Source organism: Callospermophilus lateralis, unplaced genomic scaffold (assembly GCF_048772815.1).
Source record: "Callospermophilus lateralis isolate mCalLat2 unplaced genomic scaffold, mCalLat2.hap1 Scaffold_148, whole genome shotgun sequence".
Lineage (NCBI taxonomy): Eukaryota > Metazoa > Chordata > Mammalia > Rodentia > Sciuridae > Callospermophilus > Callospermophilus lateralis.
This window is the reverse complement of record NW_027512614.1, coordinates 2,801,772-2,827,472: the sequence shown is the minus strand read 5'-3', so window position 1 is coordinate 2,827,472 and position 25,701 is coordinate 2,801,772. Positions and strand designations below refer to the sequence as shown.

Below are 25,701 nucleotides of genomic sequence, written 5' to 3'. Positions count from 1 at the left end.
ATAAATTGATAGCATAGTATTTGTATAAGGGTGACAAATACTAATAAGAGAAAAAGACTTCAGAAAGAGACCCACAGATATATAGAGAATTAATGACACTGGCTCTGTAGATGAACACAAAAAGTGTTGTTTTTCCAATGCACACTGGTAATATAGGTATAAATATGTGAAACTGAAATTGGAATTTTACTTCACACTATACACTAAATCAACTCCAGATCAATTATGAATCTAAAAATATCAAAAAAGTTTTCAGAAGAGAGTATTGGAGAATATCTTTTATATTATAAAAAATGACTAAAGGAAAATATTAATAAACTCACATATATTAAAATGATGAACTTGGGCTGAGGGTATAGCTCAGTGGTAGAGCACTTCCCTAGCAATGGGTGAGGTCCTGAGTTTATTCCCCAGCCCACAAAAAATAAAAATTAATTATTAAAAATTACAATGAGGGGCTGGGATTGTGGCTCAGTGGTGGAGCGCTCGCCTAGCACGGGCGGGACCTGGGTTTGATCCTCAGCACCACATAAAAATAAATGCATTCTGTTGTGTCCATCTAAACCAAAAAATAAATATTAAAAAAAATTACAATGAATAAAATGAAGAACTTCTGTATTTTTAAGCAAAGAACCTCAAAAAATAGCTCTTAATAGTCTAATAGTCTACTTTTACTTAAATATATGTGGTCAAATCATGCTTAACAATTCAAGAAGAAAACATTTTTTAAAAAATTAAAAGCAAATATTAAATTTCTCATCCTATTAAGTAAAATATATTGCAAACAAAATACAACCATACTTTTCACTTATGGTTGTTAATTTAAAATTACTTTAAGATCAAAGCTAAGGCAAACTACTCTAGGGATAGTAGAAGGAATTCCAGCCTGGCCAAGATATTTGGGCTATAGTACTACTTGCTCAAGAAAAGCTTTTTAGGAACTCAGGTTGCTCATCTGAATAGAAAAGGGGTTACAATGGGTATCTTCAAACTGTACCCCATCACAAATTTCCTCAATTTCAACCCAAGGAGATTCAACCATAGGGAACTAGTTCCCTTTGTTGTAAAAAATATAGTTGTTGTAAAAATTAAAATGAGCCTATGAAATGAGTGTACCACAATGACTAGAATACAGCAGATACTAAATAAATATTATTTCATTCAAATAAAAATACTATGACCATTGCCTTATTTATTACTGTTGAATTAATAATTTAAAAAACCTTACAAACAATAATTGTGAAGTCACTTAAAAAACCCTAATTTAGAAAAAAGAAAAAAAAATTAATTCTGGGTATAGCTCCATGGAAAAGCATGTGCCTAGCATGTAAGAAAACCTGGGTTCAATTCACAGCATGGGGTTGGGAGAAATTCAGGCACAGTGGTACATGTCTGTCTATAATCCCAGCAACCTGGAAGGATGAAGCAGGAGGATCACAAATTCAAGGCCAGGGTTGGCAACATAGTGAGACCTGTCTCAAAATAAAAAGTAAAAAGGACTAAAGGATATAGCTTAGAGGTCTCTTCTATCATCCAGTTCCTAGCACCCCCCATCTCCCCAAAATTCTTAATTTTAAAATTCTATAAACCTATAAAAACAGAATTCAAATATGTCCTTTAGGTGGCTGGGGTATGGCTCAGTGGTAAAGTGCTTGCCTCTCACGTGTGAGGCACTGGGTTCCATCCTCAGCACCACATAAAAGTAAATAAACAAAATAAAGACACTGCGTCCATGTACAACTTAAAAATATTTTTTAAAAAATGTCCTTTAGAAATTAAGCATATATGTGCTAGAGATTCAACATTAAAATTAGGCAAAAGAAGCCAGGTGCAGTGGCATCACATCTGTAATTCCAGCAACTTGGGAGGCTGAGGTAGGAGGATCACAAGTTCAAGATCAGCCTTAGCAATTTGGTAAGACCCTGTTGAAAGAAAGAAAGAAAGAAAGAAAGAAAGAAAGAAAGAAAGAAAGAAAGAAAGAAAGAAAGAAAGAAAGAAAGAAAGAAAGAAAAAAATTCAAAGGAATAGGTTGTAGCTCAGTGGTATAGCACCTGCCTAACATGCACAAGGTCCTGGGTTCAATTCTCCATACCACCAAAAAAAAAAAAAGAATAAGAAGAAGAAGAAGAAGAAGAAAGAAAGGACAAGGTGGGGAGGAAGACAAGATGCAGAATAATGAGAATGTAATTTAATTCTAACCCCCTCTTGAGATACTAGGCATCCAACCCAGGGCTTTCTTGTGCTGGGCAAGCATTCTACCACTGAGCTATATCCTCCATCTTAATCTTGCTTTTTAAAAAAAGAAAATTGGCAATATGCTGAGGATTGTATCACTGAGCTACATTCCCAGACCTTTTGGTTTTGAGATATGGTCTCACTGAGTTTCCCAGGATGGACTTGAACTTGTGATCCTCCTGCCTCAACCTCCTGAGTAGCTGAGAATACAGATGTGCACCATGAACTTTTCAGCCATTTGACATTGGTTATTTTGTCAATTAAATGCAAATATAAAAGAATTGGAGAAAACATAAGCATTTATTTTCATAATTTTTCACTTTCTAATCATTTAAGTGTTAATCAAGCCTATAACTTAAAATTTAATGTTTTGAGTTAAATTAAGTAAGTAATTAGATATTTTTATCTCTATTTTACAGACAGCAAATTGCCTACTGGTTACTCTGGTGAGAAAAGACACACCTCTGAATGACATACCAATAATGAACCAAACAATAACAGTGGAAGTGATTTCAAAGAAATGAAGATATGAAGAAGTAGGTGTTTGGTAAGTATTATAGTTTAGACATGAAGTGTCCCCAGAAGCTCATGTGTAAGACAATGCAAGGGAGTTCAGAGGTGAAATTATTGGGTTATGAGAGCCTTTACCTAATAAGATCATTAATTCACTGATATGAATTAATTGGGTGGTGACCATAGGCAGGTGGGGTGTGGCTGGATGAGGCAGGTCACTAAGGGTGTGCCTTTGAAGTATGTATTTTGTCCATGGTGAATGGAGTTCACTCCACTTCCTAATTGCCATGTCCTGAGCCTGAGTAGCTTTCCTCCACCTGGCCCTTCAGCCATGATGTTGTACCTTACCTTGGACCCAGAACTATGGAGTTGGCTGATCATCAACAGAAACCATGAACCAGTTGTCCTGTTCTAATTGTTCTTCTCAGGTCTTTTGGTCACAGCTGCAAAAACTAAAACTGTAGGTTATGGAAGAATTAGCATCTATATCTCAAGGCATTGTTTCTATTACATTGCTTCTAACTAGGAGAACTAGAGAATCCATCTATAGACTGAATAAACAATATATCACAATTGCAAAACTGTATTTTGAATATATGTCAATGCTTATGTAACTGCTAACGTTTTTTAGAGTCTAAAATATTAGTGGATTAATAGTGCATTGAGACACATATGTTCTGAATCAATTGTGCATAAACCTCAGGCACTATTGTATAGATGTCCAGGATATATTTAGATCTCTGAAAGAAATGGCCATTGTAATGGATAATCCTAATGGATGCTCAGCTACTTCATAGTGGAGAATGAAGATGAATAATCCTGAGTTTCTCAAATTGCTGGAATGTGGAAACTGTGAATTAAAAATACTCATCTTGCCTGTCTCCCTGCCTGCCTTCTCTCCATCTGTCTATTCATCCATCACTCTGTCCTTCCATCTATCCATTCATTTTATTCATGCATTAATTTGTTCATGCAGCCAAACCCCTGATATGTAGAAGATGTTGTACGTCTTACCATCATAAATATGACCCTTCACTTGGATAAGCTTGATGTTAAATAGAAAACCTGAGAGCATTGCTGTGATAAACTTTATAGGAATATTTTCAAATCAGTGTTTGTTGAGTTTCATCAAAAACCACTCCCCAGGTGAAAAACTGAGCTGACTTTGCTGTAAATTGAAAGGTAATTAGGAGATTCCCTGTTTGTAGGGACTTCTGCCTCTCTAGGGAGCAGGACAGGTGTTTGCTGGTAACTAAGCTAGTAGCTCTAAAATGATAATAATAGGTGCAATTATTTAGTGGTACTGGGTTTATTCAAGGAGAGAAAAAGCACTCTCATTCTGTGTTGACCAGCTGAGGTTCAGGGCAGTGCTGTGATTCCTGCAAACTCACAAAGCACCAGATGTGGTCTTCAGGTCTAGGTCCATTGCTTTGTGATGAAAAATATGATCAGTTTTCTTATGCTCACAGTCTTAAGTTTTGCAATTTTTTTTAAAGTCACACATTTTTCACCCTCTAGAACTGGGCTCTTCAAATCTTCCTGATGGTATAACTAAATCATTTTTAAGCATCATTCACCACACACACACACACACACACACACACACACACACACACACACACACCATAGATGTTATCATCAGAGCTATTACACTTGAATTCCAATCTTGAACCTAGCATTATTACCTGTGGAATTTGAGGTAGGTAGCCTAAACTCTGTATCTGTTTCTTTCTGTAATGGGGGAAGGCCATAGCACCTAGCCTTCTGCTATCTTTGAGAGAATTTAAGAAGATAATTTATGTGAATTGTTTGAAATACCTGGTTTATCTACATAGATAGAAATATACTGCAAGTTTAGAAATATTTACCCTTTGGAAGGGCACAAATTAAAATTATATAGAAGTAAATCTATAAAGATTCTCCTCCGGCCTACACCTCAGGGGACTGTCTTGCCTGGAAATGTTTTACCCTTTGGAAAACATGATTCTAGAAAATGGCTGGGTTTCTCTGCTTCTTGGATTATCTGTGGTTGAGGGTGAAGACTTGATTGCTTTGTAACAGGACAGTTATGTTCAGAGATGGAGGAAAGGGCTGCCTTTGAGGTGTCCAAACTGTGGGAGCATCAGTGATGGACCCTCCCTGGGGCTCCCTTGTCACAGGCACAGGTAGAGCCTGCAGGTACTCTGTTTCATCTGACTTCCACTGATTGGCCCAAGGGATATACCTGCCACAAGCTGGGCCAATCAGATGTTTTCTCCAGGGGACTTGGTACTTGACCTGAGAGTCTGTAATCTTGAATTGGGGAACTCTAAGCTGTTCCTTCTTATCATGTGCAGTAGGCAGCTGGGAAAGCTGTTATTCAGGGAGCAGAGATGGAGCCCTGCCTGCCTGCAACCAGATATTGCAATCCTGCCTTTACTTAAGCTTCTATTTCTTGCAAGCAAAGGTTTATGTCTTCTGCAATGGGCATTATGATTACAGCTACACCACTCTGTGTGTGTGTGTGTGTGTGTGTGTGTGTGTGTGTGTGTGTATTTATGTGTACATGTAGTGTGTGTTTAGTAATGAAACCAAGCTATGGAGAATAGGAAGGAAAAAAAAGTCACAAAAGCTACACATTTGACAGCTGCCCCATGGGCTATCCCAGCATCCTTTTTTTGATTAAAGTCGGCATTGAACACATCACACATAGCCCTGGAGAGAGTCGGGACATGGAAGACAATTTGAAGAAACTATAGATTTATTCACTACTGCTTACACTTTAAGTCCATGGATGAACTTGTCCTGAAGATCAGAGATGCCACCAGCCATTCCTTATATATTTTTATCCCAGTAGCCATGCTTCAGGCCTTTTCTTCCCAATCCACTCTCAGATGCCCTAAATGGTCTGCCATGGTATGATGAGAAAATCATTTTCTCCCACTCGAAAGACAGCAGAGTACTCCTTCCTCTCATTCCATCCACCCCCAGACAAAAGTCAGACAGAGCCTTAAGCCCATCAAGAAAATTACATGTGGAAGCTTGGGAGTTTAAATTCATGTAACCGAGATAGAGCTTCAGCAAGCATTTACTTTAAAATGGCAGAGCTTAACGGATGTTTTCTCCTCTAGGTAAAAATTAGGTTGTGAATTTAGTGCAAATCAGATCTGGTAAAGGCTTTGTTTTCTGACACTGTCCAGGAAAAAAAAAAAAAGAATGAAAAAAAAAAGCGAGGATGATTATTCATTGTTATCATCAGGCAGAAAAACATGGTAGTATCACCACTAATTGGAGACTAAAAATTAATCTGTGCACTAACAAAGAGAAGAGTAAAAGTGTTGGTTGCTTTGTTCTCAAACTATGTGCATGTGCACTTTGTGTTTTAAGTAAGATAACACCAGCGGCTGCAACCAAGAAACCTGAAAATGTGTGTAGCTCACTCACACCAAGTGCTGTTTCTCGCTCAGGTCAGTTCAAGTTGAGTGTTTCTGACCATAAGACTATAGCTCCTTTCACTTTGCTTTTCTACTGGGACACATAACTTCCAAGATTGATCTTTCTGACTCTATCAAGCTGGCAGAGGGAAAGGGGTGAGCTGTGGTCTTTATGGAGTAAGCCTGGTGGCCACATATCACCCAAGTACCCTCAAATGTCCTTGTTGTGGACACAGGACCGGACACCTCTCTTGGATAGATTTGCAAAGCTTCTGAGCACCTCAGGCTCTGCTTGCATCTCTCCCAAGGATGGTGTGAATTTGTTGATTGTGGTTGTCACTGTTATTGGGTGTTGCATCCCAAGGGGGTGTGGCTATGTAGAGTTAAATCCAATTTAATCTAGTAGGACTGGAGTTTCAAAATTGATCCCCTTCCTTGTTGGACCCAGATGGACTTGAAATGATACCAGGATTTAAACATTCTCAACTTAAAGGGGGTTGTGTGCATGGTGTGTTTTTCAGTGAGATTCCAAGAATCTGTTTCTAAACCTACTGTGGCCTTGTCCCTGGTCACAAGTTCCCATCTGAGAGCCAAAGATGTGAGGAAATGGAATCCACCCTGTGCCAAGGGGGCAGTGGAAACTTATTGGCAGAATACATCTCTGCCACAGTGACGTAGATCTGTGCTTTTATAAATAAGCCCTTTGGGAACCAAACAAACACATGACATTGTCCTGTGCCTTAAGGCCAGTGCTTTGCAATCTCTGTCAGCCATTTTACCAAGTGGAGTTGGAGCACTTTTGTAAAATTTAGATTGCACTGTCCTGTTCCCAGAGATTCCAACTCCACAGAGTGGCAGCTTTCCTGGTAATCTACTTCTCTATTCCTGATCCAGGGGATTTTTGATTCCGGTGCTCTTTGAGTCTCACTTTATCTTTAAGTCATACACATTTGAATATTTGAAAGGATAGAGATATATGCTGGAGCATGTGTAAGATTCCAAATATTTTAGTGGGTGAATTTTATTAAATGGGACATTTTAAACTCAAAAAGGGGAATAGATTCTTGGTTTATACAGAACAGTGATGCTCACTGATCGACAAGCTGGTTGGTCCCTATCTCAGCAGCACTTTTTCTTCATGAACCCTACTGCCTTGCAGAGCAGAGGAGCAGCGTAGCTGGTGTGTCTAGCTGCACATCACAGGGCACCCTGACTCTCTTCCCCCTTCCCAAGTGTGGAGTAGGGGTGGGCACCCTGCATTTGCTGTGTTTGTGGATGCTCACAGTTACCCCTCTTGGCACCTAGCTAAGTTTGCCTAGATTTTGATCCTCACAGGTCCTGCTTGGCACCTTGTACAGGAGTACTTGAATTTGTTTATTGTGGTTGTTGTGGTCATTGTGTGTCTGTGTCTGAGTGTTGAATTCTAGGGGGGTACAGGAGGAGTCTCTTTCTAGAGTAAACCCCAGATTAATCTTATAGAAATGAGTTTCAAAATTGGTAATAACCTTTCTGGTTAGACTCATCTTTTATTTGCAGTGTGTTTTTCTGCATTAAAATTAGTAAGTTGGACATTGAAATAAATAGCAGGATTTAAAGGTAAGAAACTATAAAGGGGGTCATGTTTGCAGCTTTCAGGGAGACTTCCAGACTGTCTCTGAACTGGTTCACAGAGCTTGTGTGGTAGTCAGCTCTCTAGTTTCAGAGTCTGCAAGGCCAGCCGAGTGATTCAAATGAAGGGGGAAGGCGGTTTGAGGCTTGGGCAATTATTTTTTCTGGCAACATAGCTGACTCTCTTGAACAGCATCATTTACTTTACTTGCATTAAAAAAAAAAATAGAAAATGCAGTTCTTATTTGAATTCATTAAGTTTTTTGTCACACATATTTCCCATTTCCAGGCCACAATTCTTACCATGGCTTTATTCCTAATATCCCTTTAAGTTAAGTTCATTAGACACAGACACACTTTGCCCATTAACCACAGAGACACATTTTCCACCATTTATATGAAATTTGCTCTGTATCTGTCAACATTTACTAGGTTATGTTGCAGTAACAAATGACTCTAAAGCTTCAGTGTTTCATGATAATGAAGGTTATTTCATGTTCTTGTAGCCTTGAGGAACTGTTTTCCATGTGACATCTTTGTTTTGGAAACAAGTTGTTTCTAATGAAGACATACTATTTAAATGACACAGAGAAAATTCAATGTTTTATTCTATTTGCAAATATATAATTTACCCATATCAAATATAAGATATATAATTTATGTATGACACATAATACATATTTTATATATATTATATAATTCACATGTAATCTATATATATATATATTATATATATATATATATATTAGATGTGTGTACATATATATGTGAGCATATACATGTATATATGTGTATAATTATATGACTTAATTCTCTACCTCATTCCATTTATAGAACAAATATCATGGCCAGTGCTAACCAAATGAGCCAAAACCCATCCTGTCATACATAGAGAAGAACAAAAAATAAATCTTAATAGTACCATGATTTATCATGTTCTCTCATTTTTTTCTGCTCTGAACTTTGTACTCATCTGTGAGTTCTTCCCCATTTGATAGAGATCTAGAAACAATAGCTAGTTTATCATATTGTACCTTTACCAAGAAGAAAACATTGAAATAATTTCAATATGTTATAATGATAAATGGCACCCTCCCCCAGCCTGGGAAAGACAATGGTCCCCTGCATGCCACACCCAAGGAGTGCAGGTGATGCTCGGCCCCCACTGATGATTGCCACAGAGAAAGTACCTTGTACAGTTTCAAAAGAAAAGCATGAAAATCTGTCAGAAAAATTTTCAAAGTTCTTTTCAAGGACATTAAAGTAATGCAAATTTTAAAAAAAATTGAATAAACCCCACTCCTACCATAATCCAAGGGAACACAAATCTGAGAGACAGGGTATGATCTGTAGTCTTTAAAAATTCACCTTTATTAGGTTCAGCAGTACATAAAATGATTCCAAACAAGGCTAATTAAAGCATCTCCTCATGGGCTCTTGGAGGCCTGCAGCATTTCAAAGTAGCATCTCCATTCTGGAGTTTTCCATATTTGCTTTACATACTTTTCTGAGGTAATTAAGCATCTCCCTTCTTATCTAGTTTGCATTATTGCCTTTCTTTAGCAAATGTTTTATGTCCCTAGTGTGAGGCAAACCAGTCAGCTAAACACAGCAGAGTTGTAGGTGTATAATGAGTGAGTCCATTAAATATACACCCCAACTCAGGAATGCTGGGGATTGATATTATCTGGAAAGAGGTAAACCTCAAAAATGAATGACAGGTGTCAGCTAAAGCCCATTCTAATGAAGATGCCCCCACAAAAAGCACAATAAGTAGGATAGTACTGAATCCTTCTGCTGCAGCTACAAGTAAACTACTGGTTTTCCCAAATGCCCATTTTTATGTAAATATGGAAAGTTTGAGGGTCTCTTACCCCTTTTTGTTACAAACTGTGTTTTTAGTGACATTGTCATACTAGGAAATATTACACTTTTGCAGCACACTCCTCTTACTGCTTTTAAATTTCCTTTTGAAATTTTTCGCAGCATGTGGCAGGCCTTCTGTACAATCACTCATTTACTGATTGCATTGCATAAACCACTAAGCTTACTGCCTCCCTGACAGGACTCTCAGATGGGAGGATTGATACATTAGATACAATTAGTAAACATTAAGACTCCGCTGCCAGAGCAAGCTTCGCATTTTCTCTTGTAGGTTTGTGGTTGTATCGAAGTGTTATTTTCAGAGTTCACTCTCACACTAAGTGGCATTTTCAGTGTGTTCCTGTGCAGTTGTTTTAAGCATAATAGAAAATATGAGTGTGATTTTTAAAAAATGTTTTCATAAATGTGGAGGAAAGCAAATGAAAGAAACATTTGCTACCAGAGTCCTTTAATCCTAACTTCACATGCGCAAGAGGAGGAATTAGCACACAGCATTTCCCAAACTTACTTGAGAAGAGAGCCCTGTGTTCAGCGATCATCCCACAGGACCAAATATCCTGAAATGCTCCCTTTAGGAAATGTTGACCTTGCTTGAAGTTGCATATACTCCCTACTGAGTGCTCTGTTAAAGAATGTTGTTTAGGATTGGCTTTGTATACAGCCTTCTAATAGCTACAACTTCCTCTTCAAATATGTGAATCAACTTCCATATGAATATTCATTAAAGATGAAATCCTGTACTGACACATTGCAAAGAGAAAGAAAAGATGGATGGAAAGAAGGAAGGAAGGGAGGCCAAGAAAGAAGGGAGATCAGAGACCAGGAGGGAGAAAAGGAGGGGTCTCTCTTCTTACTTTTTCTTTGAGCAAATGAGGTATTGGCCTGAATTGTTCAGAGTCAGCCTGGCTGTAGACTTCTTGATATTTAGTGGGTAGTTTCTTCATTATATCAGTATGAAATCTGGGGGAGAAAATTAAAGGTTTGCTTTGACTAGTTAGTATACTTCTGGCATTTTGTAAATTCAATTAATTATGTGTGGATGACATGACATCTGTTCTATTCATAACAACAGGCTGGTGTTTTCTGGTAGGGGAACCAGTCCATCCATCATTTATAATCACTGATCTTCAGATGAAGGGGGATCCATTCTGGCTGGTGCCAGTAGCCATGCTTGTTCTTAACTCTATTGCCAAAATATATAGTCTTCCACAAACCTCTGAAGAAGGTCTATTCTGTTTCCACTTGAGATAGGAAATGACACCTGAAGTGGTGATAGATGTAGACCTTAAGCAGTGTTTTCAATCATTATAACCTTTAAGCACTGCTAACCTCCCCCAGGAATCTTTGCCCTTTTCTCTCTGTGTTATGTTTTTTGACAGCTCTGTGAGAGAACAACTCTACCTGACATCTGATGTAAATATGAAATGTTAATTCTTGGCACACACTTAATATTACCAACCACTTAAGATACTCATGTGATATATTTTATTTTTCCCAAGGCAGCAACACAGATTTTGTATGAGTTTTCTTAATCCAGTACTAGAAATCTATGAAAGTTATTTTTGGGTCTGTAGCTGGAGTTTTGAGTCTCAGATTTATTGTCTTAAGTTAGAAGTAGGCAGATGATGAAGCATCCTGAGCCGCACACGAATGGATTTTTTTCTCAGCAATAGATAATCAGTCAAATTGTGGACTATTAGAAAAAGGTAGAGATGCCTAAGGAGGGGCATAACACCCAGAGGGGACAGCTGAGATACTCTGGATCTTTCTAGGCGTTTAGGAGGAGCAACATTCCCTCTGTAAAGGCAGTGTTCATCCTGCATTCCACAGAAGGTGTTAAAGAATTCACCACTTCTTTTGATTCCTGGTGAGGTATATTGAAAATACATACTCCAAGATAGGAAGCATCAACAAGAACCTGGAGCTAAACTGAAAGAAATGAGGGTTTGCCAAAGGCAAGTCATCATGATTGGACCATCATAATCCCATCATGGAATTTTACAGGAAGTTGAAAGTGTTGAGGAACTTAGAGATGAGTGGATAACTGAATGGCTCCATATTGGCAGAACTTAAAACAAGCAAAGAATGGACTTTTTTTATTTTTTATTTTTTGCAAAAGGAAGTAAGCATTAAATATATAACCTGTAATTCTCAAAAATGGTATATAGAAGATTTGATACCAAAGAATGCGTTGCTCAAGGAATAGTATCTCAGTATGTTGTTTTGAACTTTCAGTTTTTTGTTGGTTTGTTTTGGTTGGTACTAGAGATTGAAACTCAGGGCCACTCTACCACTGAGCCACAACCCCAGGCCTATTTATTCATTTATTTATTTATTTTAATTTTGAGTCAGGGTCTACCTAATTTGCTTAGGGCCTTGCTAAATTATAGAGGCTGACCTTGAACTTGCAATTCTTATGCCTCAGCCTCCTGAGCCACTGGGAATACAAAAGTGTGCCACCTCACCCAGTGAACATTTTTATACACATAATCAAGGACAGATTATAGAGCAAATTTGAGTAGGAATTAGGTTATCAGACTTGTTAAAATTAAAACTTTAGACAAAATGAATTTAACAGACTTTATTTGAACCAGGAATGATTCATGAATACAATAGCCCTCAAAACCCAAAGAGGTTCGGAGACTTGTACTCTAGTGGCTTTTAAGTAGAAATGTCATTGAGTTGGCTAAGCTAGGTGTTTGCCTAAATTGGGTATGATGTGATGAAGCATTTGATCTATTTGGATGTGGTCTAGTCAGAGGTGTCTAACTGTGTAATCAATAAGCTGGTTGGCTATTTGTGATTGGCTGGGACTTTTGTTTGTTGCACTTTTAGTTGGTTACAACAAATATTTCCAAGTTCAGTTTGATTGGAACTCAAGCTATAGAGACAGCCCCAGGCTAATGACCTCCTCATTTGCTTTACTAGGACTATGATAAGATCTCCTGATAAGGACCATAACAAGGAGTACATGCAAATGTGTGTGTGTAAGCAGGGTCCTTGAATAATTTCTATCCTGGAAAACTACTTCTTCTGAGCTGAATGTAGATCATTAGCAAAAGGAATAGAGAACATTTGCCCTTGAAATTGAACAAATTTACCAGGGCTGAGAACTGCATGGACAGTTGTTATGGGTTAGATGTGAGGTGTCTCCAAAAGCTCATATGGGAGTTAATGGAGGAAGGTTTAGAGGTGAAATGATTGGGTTATGAGAGCTTTAGCCCAATCAGTGCATTAATCCCCTGACAGGGACTACCTTGGTGGTAACTGGAGGCAGGTGGGATGTGTCTAGAGGAGGTGGGTCCTTGGGGGCATATCTTTGGGATTTATATTTTGTCTTTATTGAAATGGGGCACTCTCTCTGGATTTTGGTGGCCATGTCCTGACCTGCTTCCCTCTGCCCCTCTCTTCCTCCATGATATCCTGCCTTACCTCAATCTTCAAGGAATGGAGCCAGCTATCTATGGACTGAGACCTCTGAAAACTGTAGGCCCTAAAACAAACTTTTCCTCCTAAAATTGTTTTTGTCAGGTTTTTTGATTATAGCAGCAAAAAGTTGGCTAAAACAACAATGACACTCATCTTAGTCCCAGAAAAAGTCTATGATGACAAGGAGGAAATAGTCTCCAAGTGTTCTCAATGAAATCCTCAGTGCAAGATGAAAGGAGAGATGGACTATGGAAGTTATTTTGGAAGGGAAGAGTGCAAGAGCACCCACTGTAGGGAGCCTTGGAGAAGGAAGAGGTGCCTTAGAGAAAGAAGAGGTGTCCCTCACAAAGCTGCATGCAAGGTTCCACATGGAAAGCCTGAGATGTTTTCTGGAGAACACCACTTCTGAGTATAAAGGCTCAACACAATCGCTGCCATATCTTGGGGGCTGGGATCTAGATAGGTTGTAGTTGAGAATGGCCCTCACAGCCTGGCCTGGTTTGGAAATGCATGTAAAGTAGAGTTACACAAAAAGCCCTTCAGGCTCAGGCGTGTGCCCTCTAAGACAAAGACTCTTCCAGATCTAAAAGCAGTTAAGTGAAAGAAAATATAAACCAACTGCTGAGAATTTCTTGTTTTCCTATTTCTGTGGTTCCTTTTAAAAACCAACCACTGTTGCTTTATCATGGAGGCAATCCAGGGATAAGATTAATTCAACGCAAACCTTTTATGAAAGGTTCACAACTCCATGTTCTAACGATTTTTATTCCTTTTCTTAAACACTAGTTTAAGACATTTCCAAAAGCACCTCAGCCCTATTCCTAGTCTTAAATCCGGGGATTTATATAACACAAAGTTGTAAGACCAGTGGGAAATTAATTTCCTTTGAAGCACATTAGCTTGAAGTTGACTTCTTCCTGGAGCGGAGCACAATTTATTGAAGCATTGTTGATGACCTCTCAAGGTCCAACCTATCCTGAGTTGTAAGCTTACTGTGGGATGCCAACAGTTACCTGGACCATTATGGCTAAGCAGGGAAAATAACGGATCAAAGGTTATTTGGAGACCCACCACGTTGCCCACAGCCACCAGTGGTCATGAGAGCCTGTTGTGTGTGGCTTCTGCAAATGAGCTGCTTGTTCACAGAGGAGGGACAGTATGGTTCCCTTAAATGTGGACACATTATTATCCTGCTTCAAAATGAGATGCCTTTGAGTCCACGCAATGAGGGGTCCTGCTTTGTCACAAACATTTATTTATTGGTATTTTCTCAACATTGTTTGAAGACGCTTTGGAGGGATCCAGGAGTTCTGGATCTTCTGCTAGACACTGGGCATGTCTCTGTTCTACCAGTACCTTTATATTTTCTAGTGGTGATTCTTGTAGTGCTCAGAGATAATGTAAAGCCTTCATTTCATTGCTTTACCAGGGTCCCACATTGCTTTATCTTAAGCATGACATTAAACAAAAGAGTTGACAAAGTCTAGTTTTAGTACTGAAACTGAAATTAGAACTAAACTGAGAATTCAGGGTGCCTTCCATCGTGTGACTTCCTTCCATAAATCCTGTGTTTTGAGAATAAGGTGCTGAGCAGGAGAATTTTTATTTTTCCTTTAGTCCTTTGTATAATTTTCAAGGTCTGCTATAATAAACAAAGTGGAGTTGACATTTTAGTTCTTAAAAGAATTAATAAGTATATGTTTCTGCTGAAATCCTTCTATTTATCTTTTCATTATTGCTTTCTTCCTCTGGCAGAAACAAAATAATTACAAGCAATAAAAGATAATGTAGCTGTTATTTATGTTTCACTGTGTCCGTTGGGTAAATGTGCACAGGCACAAACATATGTAGTTTCTTTTCTTTTTTGGTGGAATTATAGATTTGCTAAGACAGTAAACTGCCTGGATGAAGGGAAATTGCACATGGGTGGAGGAAGTGTTTACCCACCTCTACCCCCACTGCTTGCAGGTAGCCTGAGAAGACAGAGAAGGCAGGATTCACAGCAAGCCCCAGCCTTCCCCTCAGAGACAGTTAAAAAGGAGAAGTCCCTGGTGGTTTCTTCAGATGATAATAGCACTGATGCTTACTCTAGAAGATTGGGAAAATTAAGCAAGTTTAAATAACAAAGATAAAATCATCCATATTTTCCCAGTGCCAAAACAACCATCATTTTGCTCTATTTATTCTCTCTCTTCTCTTGTGTACATTTTCCCCATAATCAAGGATCCCTGTGCAAATAAATTTGCACTTTATCATTATAACTAAAGCACTTGCCAATGTTAGTGAAAACACCTTGTAAACAATCTTTTTTTGTAAAAATAAATAACTAAACTATGAAAATAATACCCTTCAATCATTCCTTATCTTTTAAGACACTATTTTGATTACCCTGTACAGTTCATTTTTTTCTTATTTTTATACCTTTTGACATTATATTTAGTGGGTTTTATTTTTATTTTCTGGTTTTGCCTTTGATGTATGAAAATTCTACATAGTCATATCTCTTAGATATGTGGTTTCTGTCATGGTTGATAAAGCCAACCATGTATCCCTACATTGAAAACATTCATCTGTGTGCTTATTTTAGCACTTATATTTAAAATAAAAAAAGTATTTTATTTATTTAAAAACTTTTGTATTTGTATTTATCTGTCAAAAAGAAAAAGGAAAAAAGAAAAAAACCTAGATAGATCCCAGGATTCCACAGATCTGAGTCCCAATCCTGGATCTGTCCACACTAGCTGTCCTGCTCTGGGAATATACACATTCTTCATGTGTATAAAATAGATGTGTCACCTTCCAACAGGGTTGCTATACAGATGGTGTATAATCATGCATGTGTTCACAAGAGCTTATTAACAGAGCACTTGTCCCCTAGTAGTGGCTTAACAAATATTAACTATTGTTAAAATTTTCAAATTAAAATTTTAAATTTAAGTGGAGGAACTTGTCATATTTGCCAAACGGATGACTAGTTACCCCAACATTCTTCAATCAACTGTTTCTCTTATTTCTCTTAAATGCCACTTCATGCCAGGTGCAGTTGTGCACACCTGTAATCCTAGCAACTCTGAAGGCTGAGAAAGGAGGATCACAAGTTCCAGACCAGCCTTAGCAATGGCAAGGTGCTAAGCAACTCAGTGAGACACTGTCTCTAAATAAAGTACAAAATAGGGCTGGGGATGTGGCTCAGTGGTTGAGTGCCCCTGAGTTCAATCCCTAGTACCCCCCCAAAAAGCTACTTCATTCAGATAATATTTGTTAGATTAACAAATACTTAAATACATACAAGAATCAGTTTTGTATTGCTTTATTCTGTCTTATTATTCTTTTCTGACAGCCTCACTATATTTACATGCTCTGCCTGTTTTAATTTTATTTTGTTTTAGCAGTTTTATGGAAAGTTATATTATTATACAGCTTGTTTTGCAAATAGACACATGTCTACATATACTCATGTATATGTATGTTATATATCAAATACATTCACTTTCTAAATGCAAATCAAAATCATTTTTAAAATTTCAAGATTTTTAATTTCTATTATTTGTATGTTATTTGAATATTGATGTCTTTATAATATTGAAATTTCACATTCATGAATGTGATTTATATCTTTACATGAAGTCTTAACATTTCCCAGCCAATTACAGTTTCTTTATGCATTAAACTACAGATTTCTTTTGTGAAAGATATCCATTTACATATTGCTTTTAAATGATTGTGACTATTATAAAAAATACTATTTTTCCATATTCATTTACTAAGTCTATGGGACATTTAGTTTTTAGAGAATTGTTGCATGCCTTCCATCAATTCTCAGAAAATGCAATTGTAAGAGTCATTTTTGAATGATCTCTGAAGATAATTCCATTGCTTTTATCACCAAGGATACTACCTTCCATAGTCCTGACAGATGCTCTTCATGTTTACAGGAGTGGCCTCTCATTCTTCCTTTGTCTATTGTTGGTCAATCCAGTTGTAATCCTGCTATTCTAGGGCTGTGATGAGAATCTTTGATCATGAAGGTTAGTCTGTAGTTTGGACTATTTTGAAACATTGTGTGTGTGTGATTTTACTTCAAGAGCACAATTAGCCAAGACTGGTAGTGATCTTTCTACAATTGGCATATGAACCATTTTTGTCTAATCCATCTGTTCTTTTACTTCTTTTTCTTCATTCCAAAATGTTTCTATAGCCACCCCCAACTCCTGCCCCCCCCAAAAAAATATGTATCAGTGACCATGGAGTAAGCTACATACTTTATTTTATAATCTTCTTAGTAGGGTGCTGAGAATGAAACACCCAATAGAAAAATCTAGTCTTATTTCTTTACTTGAGGACAATGAGACCACCACAGGTCAATTGATTTGGATCCAATCTTACTACATATGGTAGGGTCATACTTAAAATCAGATGTCTTGATGTCTCTAACCTTTCTACCTATATATATTGTTGTCTCTTGGGTGATACTAAGGACATGTTGAATTTTGCATGGAAAAATATTTTTATTTGAAGATTTTTCTGAAATGGAGACAAACATTTTGTTGGGAACTAAAGGTAGCTTCATACTGGAAGGGAGACTGGAATGTAAATAGTTCATCCCAGGGTCAAGGACCCAGAGAGGACTTGGCAGCCATCCTCCTTTCCTCTGCTACTCCAGTGTGATGAAACGCCCAGCACATTGCTAAGCCTAAGAAAGTATTTGCTTAGCTAGTGAATGTTTGCAAATTTACTTTCAACCAGATTGGTGAAGAAAGAGCAGCCCTGATCTCCTGGCACTTGCTGAACAGGACGGTGAACTCCTTAAGGAGATCAGTTTAGCCTAGCAATTCATGTCATTGCTTATTTTGTACATATGTTTTGTGTGTTTCCAGTATTCAAAGTTCTGTTCTGGGAGTGGGATTTCTATGGGATAGATCATCCAGCATTACTCTGCATTTTTTTATTTATTAATTTATTTTAATTAGGTATATATGACAGCAGAATGCATTTTGATTAATTACACACAATTGCAGCACAACTTTTAATTTCTCTGGTTGTACATGATGTAGTTTCACACCATGTGTGCAGTCATACATGTACCTGGGTAATGATGTCCATCTCATTCCACCATCTTTTCTGCTCCTATGCCCCCTCCATATCTTCCCTTCCCTTTGCCCAAAGTTCCTCTATTTTTCCCATGTCCCCCCCCTTCCCATTATGAATCAGCATCCTCTTATCAGAGAGAAAATTTAGCCTATGAATTGGCTTACTTCACTTAGCATGATATTCTCCAATTCTGACCATTTACCTGAAAAGGACATAATTTCATTCTCTTTTAATGCTGAGTAATATTCCATTGTGTATATGTACCACAGTTTCTTTATCCATTCATCTATTGAAGGGCATCTAGGTTGCTTCCACAGTTTAGCTATTGTGAATTGAGCTGCTATAAACATTGATGTGGCTGTGCCCCTGTAGTGTGCTGATTTTTAATCTTTTGGCTATAGACTGAGGAGTGGGACACCTGGGTCCAATGGTGGTTCCATTCCAAGTTTTCCAAGGAATCTCCATACTGCTTTCCATAGTGGTCACACCAATTTGCAGTCCCATCAGCAATGTATGAATGTGCCTTCCCCCCCACATCCTCGCCAACACCTATTGTTGTTTCTTTTTGATAGCTGCCATTCTGACTGGAGTGAGAATGAAATCTTAGTTTTGATTCACATTTCTCTAATTACTCTGCGATTTTCAGAGGCAGGTATAGACCGGGCCATATGTAAGACAAGAGAAAGAACAGAGTCCTGCAGGAGCCTAGAGCATGAGGGTACCTGAGGTCAGAAGAGGGGAGGCCACAGGGAGGAGGAAGCAAGTAGAAAGTTTACTTTGTGATAAGGAGGGGCCATTTCCTGATAATGGAAACCCTGAGGAGACAGACAGGGAGTATCAAGGAGCCCAGAGATAAGAGAGAAAAAGAAAACCAGAAGAGGAATTTTAATTCAGCTGCTCTGGATTAATTAGTTTAATGACTAACAAGAAAAATACAGGAGGTCAGAGTATATCCAGAGGCCCAGAAATATCCTGTTTTCAAACAGGCTTCTGTTTTCCTTTAACCATTTTATAATGGTAAATACTCAATAAAATTACAGATTGGAAATTTTAAATATTGAGCATAGACTGCTTCCCAGGTTTCATATATTGCAAATGAAATCCCAGGCTAGGTCAGGTTGGGATTGAATCATTCCTCAAAAAAAGAAACCTAAGGTGATAAATTTGCTTCATATGGTTTGTGGGTTTAACCACTTGGTGCTTCCTGACCTTTCCCAGGTGTCTTGATATGTAATATCACATCTGAGGTGTGTTCTTCTCTTCCAGTTTCTCCTCACGTTCTTCCCACAGTTCTTAATTAAATGTTGCTCATCTTTACAACTCACTAAGGCTCCTTGAAACCATCAGTCTTGGTCACTGGAGGTGGCTCCTGTCTGGTTATCTGTTTCCTCTGTAGCCTCCTCCTGCAGCAGCTGTCCACACCATCAGAACCTGCCTCATTGCTCTCTTGCCTACAACACTTGAGCAGCTGCTTATCAGAGAAAAGTCAAATACAAATTTCTTACTTTGCCCATAAAGCCTAAAACAACTAGTCTCCATCTAGTGCCTGCTAGCTCCTGTATAAGTAAGTTTTTGAGTTGCTGTGACTTAAATACCTCACAAGAACAACTTAGTGGAGGCCCAGATTAACTGGAGAAGAAGTGATGGGATGCCTTTCCCCAGCAAAATCAAATTGAGGAAGTTCAATGGTGTGTTTGAAATCCCTACCTTCCAGCAGGAAGATGCAGGCTTCTATGAATGCATCGCTGAGAATTCACAAAGAAAGAATGTGGCCAGAGGGCGTCTCACCTACTATGGTGAGCATCCCTGGCTTGGGCAAATTGGATTTGCAAATTGTGGGGAGATTGTAGCAGAATCTCCTTTCTTAACTTGTTCTGCATTTTATTCTTTCTTATTCTGCTCAGTGAGGATGGACATCTGTCATGGCAGGAAGGAATTAAAAAGAAATAAAAATATGCAATAGTTTGGATATTTATTTCCTTTGCATTTTAAAATAAATCATATGGTAATGAAGTATTTTATACTTTTTTAAGAATGACATTTTATACCCTTAATACATTAGAGAGAGATCTCCTTTCTGTCTGCTCTCTTCTCTATGAAAGGAGGTTTTATATCTTTCTTTCTCGTCTTTTTCTAAGCAGAAAAAATTGCCTACTGGGAAGAATTACAATTACTGTATCAGAGAATCCAAATAAACTCAGAATCTTGTTGAGTTTATCAGTATTATTTGGTCCTGTACAATAAAGTATTTGTACTCTATTTGCTGCCTTTAATTTGTAATCACATTTATTTGATGTACTGCTCAATTTGGATAAGGAAAGAATAATAATGTTACCCTTATTTGGAGTCTCTTTGGAGGAAAATTAGATTGTCTTTTTCTTTTCAAAATTCATTTCCAATTTCCTTTTTTTTTAAAAAAATTCAAGCCCCTTGGTTTTGATGAAAATATGATTTAGAAAATATAAATACATGGTTTTACAAATTGCATCTGTAAAATACATATAAATGTAAGCTCATTGAATACAAATTTGCAATTTAATCATTAGAGACATTGTAAAAACTAGTGTGCATTCACCAATTTTGTGAAAGGCAAATTGGATTATGGTCTATTTGTTTTGGAAACTGAGAACTGAAGCAGTGTGCAGTGCCCACCTGGTTAGCACACGGGGATGTTACAGGGACAAGCGGGGTACACAGACAGTTACTGAAATGGTAGGACTTCTCAGGTCCCCATCAAAAATCTGAAGTCTGTGAAAGCAAAAGCTCTGACAAGATCCATACTTGTTATGTTACCTTGAGCTTTTATGATCTGTCAGAGATGAAACACAGACCTGAACTAGTAGCGCAAATCCTTCTGTCTTCTGATTGTCTCTTCTTTGACATAAGGAGTTGGGTATGGAGGGAAGCATCTTGGGTGTCCAGGTCTCAGTTGGTGGGACAATGTGGAAATGGTGGAAGTGGTGAGAAGATGAGCACTTAACTTACATGGCTGTACAGCTCAAAGCCCCCACAAAGGAAGTCACCTTTGTTCCTACGTAGGCTAGTGTCTTCTTTTGCTCCCTCCCAGGAAAACAAGTGACCGTGGAGAGAGTGCACAGCAAAGTCCAGCTGTCTTCATGTTTCAGCAGTGTCTTTACCTCTCTGTAGCAGAATCCCTGCCTCAATCATAAAGCACTATATGTCTCAGATGATGGGAAACAGGAATTTGTTATCAGACTGTGGCTCAGTCTCTTATTTTTACTTTTCTTTCCTCATTTGTCCTTTTCCTTTTTCCACAAGTTGGCATCTGCTATAATCCAAAATGGCCACAAAAAGTGAGGAGCAGACCAGGGGCAGGAGGGATGAGGTGTCTAGCCACCTGCTCCTCAGATCTCTTTGGCTGCATATTTACCCATAAAACAATCACTGTAACGGAAACTGAATTAGACAATGTAAGATCCTCCTTCTGGAACACAGTGAAAGGTGAAGTTTCCTTGGGGTTTATGGGAAAGGTGAGCAGAGAGAGAATGAAAACACGAGGTTATTTTAGAAATAAGAAAAAGAAGAAAACAATTCACAATAGAAAACCAATATCATCTGCTGTACTTCATAAAGAAGGTAGACTCTTGCTTTAGTCTGTTTTATAGATAATATGATATGTACCTAAGAAATAAATCAGAAATTAAATACATAGAGTTTCACGGAAGTTTCCATTTTAGAAGACTAAGATTGTGCATTCAATAAATGCCATGTAGTTCTCTGTCTGTTCTAATATTTCATGTAAAACGTGGTCTGATAAAATATTTGGATCTCATGTGATGGATAAAGGAGGAAACTGTGATTAATGTGACAGTTATAATCCCAGGGTTGGCTTGGTCCAGCAAATGATCCTCCCATTTGGAGAAGAAGAATACTAATATGTACATTGCTTGGAAATTTTTGCTGGCAACTCAAATCTCCGTCAAAATCTTACCCATGAGTTTATTTGAGATTTCATTCCATTTCAGCATGGTAATTCCTGAAAAAGGAAAACGTGTTGTAATATAAAGTGGAGAGCAGTGATTTTGGACTGAACTATACTTCATATTGGGCAAGTAGTTTTATATAAAACAGATAAAAAACAAAAACAAAACAACAAAAAATAAACAAGAAAAAACTTAGGGTAGTACATTTTTGGTAAAAGCTAAATAGCCTGAGTTTCAAATCAATTTCATTTACAAAAAAAGCAATTTTATGAGATAGAAATGGAGAGACAAATCTTCCCATGGTCGCAATTAAATAGAAATAGATAAACTGTTCCTCCATATGGGGAATGCAAATACGACTCCACAGTTCACATCGCATGCATAATGCAACGCGAAACCAGTAAGACATCTCACCTCCCAGTTTGGGATCTAGATTGCAAGCTGAGACTTGGCGGAATACACTGTGTATATTGAGTGGCTTCCATGGCAAGTGGCACATTGCTTTCATCTGTAAAAAGAATTTCCAAATACCTTGTAAAACATAAATGGAAATGATTAATCTACTCGATCCAACTGATTTGCATACATAATTTAAAGTTGCATCAGTTTCTTCTCTTTCCGGTAAAAATATCATATGATTCAAGTGAAACCAATTTATCCATCTTTTGCTGTTTCATTTTAATTCACTCAGAGGTTCCTGAGACGTTCACTGGTTTGTATTTAATTATGAGTTATTTGTAACTTGATGGAAATTGTTTTACTCAGTTATAGAAATTTCTTTCCTATGAAAATTAATATTTAGTTCCTAATGAAGACCAGCATTTTACCGTCAATCACTTATTAAGTTGTCATCACTTGTGATCTCATGATTCAGAAATACACTTGAAAAAAATCAACTTTGTGTACCTGCATTACTCTCTATTAATAGACACCTGAAGAATATCATACAGATCGCAGAGTTTGGAAAACTGAATTAGAAGCTTAATGAATTTGGCTTAGGGAATGAGAGATTGCAGCATCCATCTACAAATTTTATATGTCTACTCAGTAGATACTTAGTGGATTAAATATGATTCTGTCTTCCTGGTCACTTTAATCTGTTACCTGGAGCCTAATATTCATTTATATTTACCTGGATAAGGCTTTTACTTTTTATTTGCTGTTTGCTTTACAGCAAAGCCTCATTTGGTTCAGCTCATAAAAGATGTGGAAATGGCTGTGGAGGAGAGTCTTTACTGGGAATGTCGGGCAAGTGGAAAGCCCAAGCCCTCCTACCGGTGGTTGAAGAATGGAGATGTCCTGGTGCTTGAGGTAAGACAGCCTGCCTGTCATTCTGCCCTCAGCCTGCTCTGTGTTACCTGAATGCTTTCTCTAGTTCCCACTACCAAAAGTGACTCGTGGTTTTCACTCTTTCCCTTTATATCTCAGGAGTGGAATGAATGGAGAATAATAACCCAGTCAAGTACCCAGTCTGCCAATGAGAAGATATTTGCAACTTTGCATATTTTCATTGGCTAAGGGTGATTTGTGGTTTCGTGAACTTAGTCTATAAAATAATACACTATGCTTTTGGTATTGAAACCAGAGAAGGTATTCTTTTATCAAATATAGAAAGTTTTTCTGTTTTTCAACTTGTATGGTCTCTGGAGAATATTTGTATCTATTACTCGGTTGCCCTGTTACCTGAGCACTGATTTTCTGATTCACCTTCGCTCTCTAGCTATGTAATCTTGGCTCTTTTTTTTTTTTACTAAGCCAATTATGTTCCTTTGCATTTCTAGACATAATTATCCATACTTCTTTAAAAAACCCTGGTAAATATGTGTGTTTTCAAGAACAGTTTTTATACAATAAATTTATAATTTTCCAACTCACACGGTTTTTAAAAACTGTAGTGAAAGTCTTTTCAGTTGATACAATGGAACATCCTTTAAAGTATGAAACTTTAACATGGGTTAAAAATAAAAGGACTTCCATATTTTACTTCTGGATTTATTATTTATTTTACTAATGTACTTTGGGGCTGTATGATGCTTATTCATATTTCCAGTGTGTCTCTCATCTTTCAAAGAAGGAAAAGGTTCAATTTCAGGTGAGCCCGCTTAATACACTGAGGAAAAGGTAGACATGTTGTGTCTGATTGAAATGGTAGTGAGTAGTGCTCATTTTTTCTTCTAAAATTTTGCTCATGCGCAAGACATTTTTGTTATTGTCTAGGAGAGAATACAGATAGAAAACAGTGCCCTTACAATATCAAACTTATATGTGACTGATTCTGTCATGTTCCAGTGTATCGCAGAAAACAAACATGGCCTCGTCTATTCCAGTGCTGAACTCAAGGTTGTCGGTAAGACCAATTTTCTCTGCTCTTCATTGTTCTTGAATCCTTCCTTCTTGCCAGAAACTGAAGTATGTGCTTTACATATTGGATTCCTGCATCTAGTAACACTTAGAGTGTCAAACATGATTATTCAGGGTTTCTAACCAAAGCATGCATTTGAATGATTTCTAAGGAAAAGTAGTGATGAGGGACAAAATTAGAAACCAAAAGTTGAAGTAAATCCACAGAAGGAAGAAAGCGTTGGCCTGACCCATCTCTGTCCAGCTCCAGGTTTGTGGTGAAGGAATGCTTCTTAACGCAAAAGTGATCTGGGCCTTTCCTGCTGATGGGCCATCAAAGCAAATACCAAAATTGAAATCAATACCATTTGATTGCAAAGGGGTTGCTTTTGTCTTTATTCTCGTCCAACACTGGACATACTGAAGCCTTAATTAGCCAAGGTTTCACTAACTGAATTATGAATTCTTTTCTTCTTGTTGCACCAGATGTAAGAGGAGAAATTATATGTTTTATCATGTTTAGGGAAATTTTCCCAAAGGACACTTACATTGCAAATGATGGAAAAATCAACATTTTATCCTGTTTTGGCATAGCATAAAATAGGCAATGAAAGAAGAAAGGGAGGTAGAGGGAGGAAATGAAAGGGGGAGGAAGGAAGAAGTTCATCAGTCTATGCAATTTAAATGGAGACTGCAGATTTCAGCCTAACTTGATCTAGGGTGCAAATATCATCATGGGTATTAGGTTCCATGTGAAGTTTCCCAAGAAATTGAGTTTATTATCATAGTCAATCCATGGGGAAAAAAATGATGGCTTTCTTAATAGCTTAAGCTCAAGCCATAGCCCTGCGATCAGTGGCCTCAGGTAGCCTGATTTGAGTCATTATGCATCTATCTGCTTATCACTGACCAATCCTTATGGCCAGAGGGCAATAAGGCCCTGATGGGGTAGCTCATCGGCTTTCAACAGAACACAGTCTTGCTTCAAAGTGTATTTGGAAATGCCTGCAGATAGTATTGGTGGTTGTAAGTAGGGGGAGGGATGGGCCCCTTGTGTGATATTAGCATTTGGTGGATGGAGGACAGAGAGGCTGCCAGCACTTGTACAGTGCACAAGAATGCCTCTGCATAAATGGTTATCCAAGTGCTGTGCTCTGGTAGTCAGCAGAGGTAAGTCCTAACCTGTCTTCATGGGATGAGCTTTTAAAAGTTTTCTGTACTAAGTGATCTCCTTTAGTTCAGTG

The 25,701-nt window shown here is 37.8% G+C and overlaps 1 protein-coding gene across 1 annotated transcript in view; it reads left to right on the top strand.

The window, feature by feature from the left end:
• The first annotated feature begins 17,104 nt into the window (after positions 1-17,104).
• Positions 17,105-25,701, top strand: part of LOC143387863 (contactin-3-like) — a 79,497-nt gene continuing 70,900 nt past the window's right edge. The window contains exons 1-4 of the mRNA XM_077108127.1: positions 17,105-17,110; positions 19,777-19,969; positions 23,292-23,428; positions 24,335-24,464. Of these exons, the coding sequence (XP_076964242.1) occupies positions 17,105-17,110; positions 19,777-19,969; positions 23,292-23,428; positions 24,335-24,464 (466 nt within the window). The remainder of the gene's footprint in view (positions 17,111-19,776; positions 19,970-23,291; positions 23,429-24,334; positions 24,465-25,701) is intronic.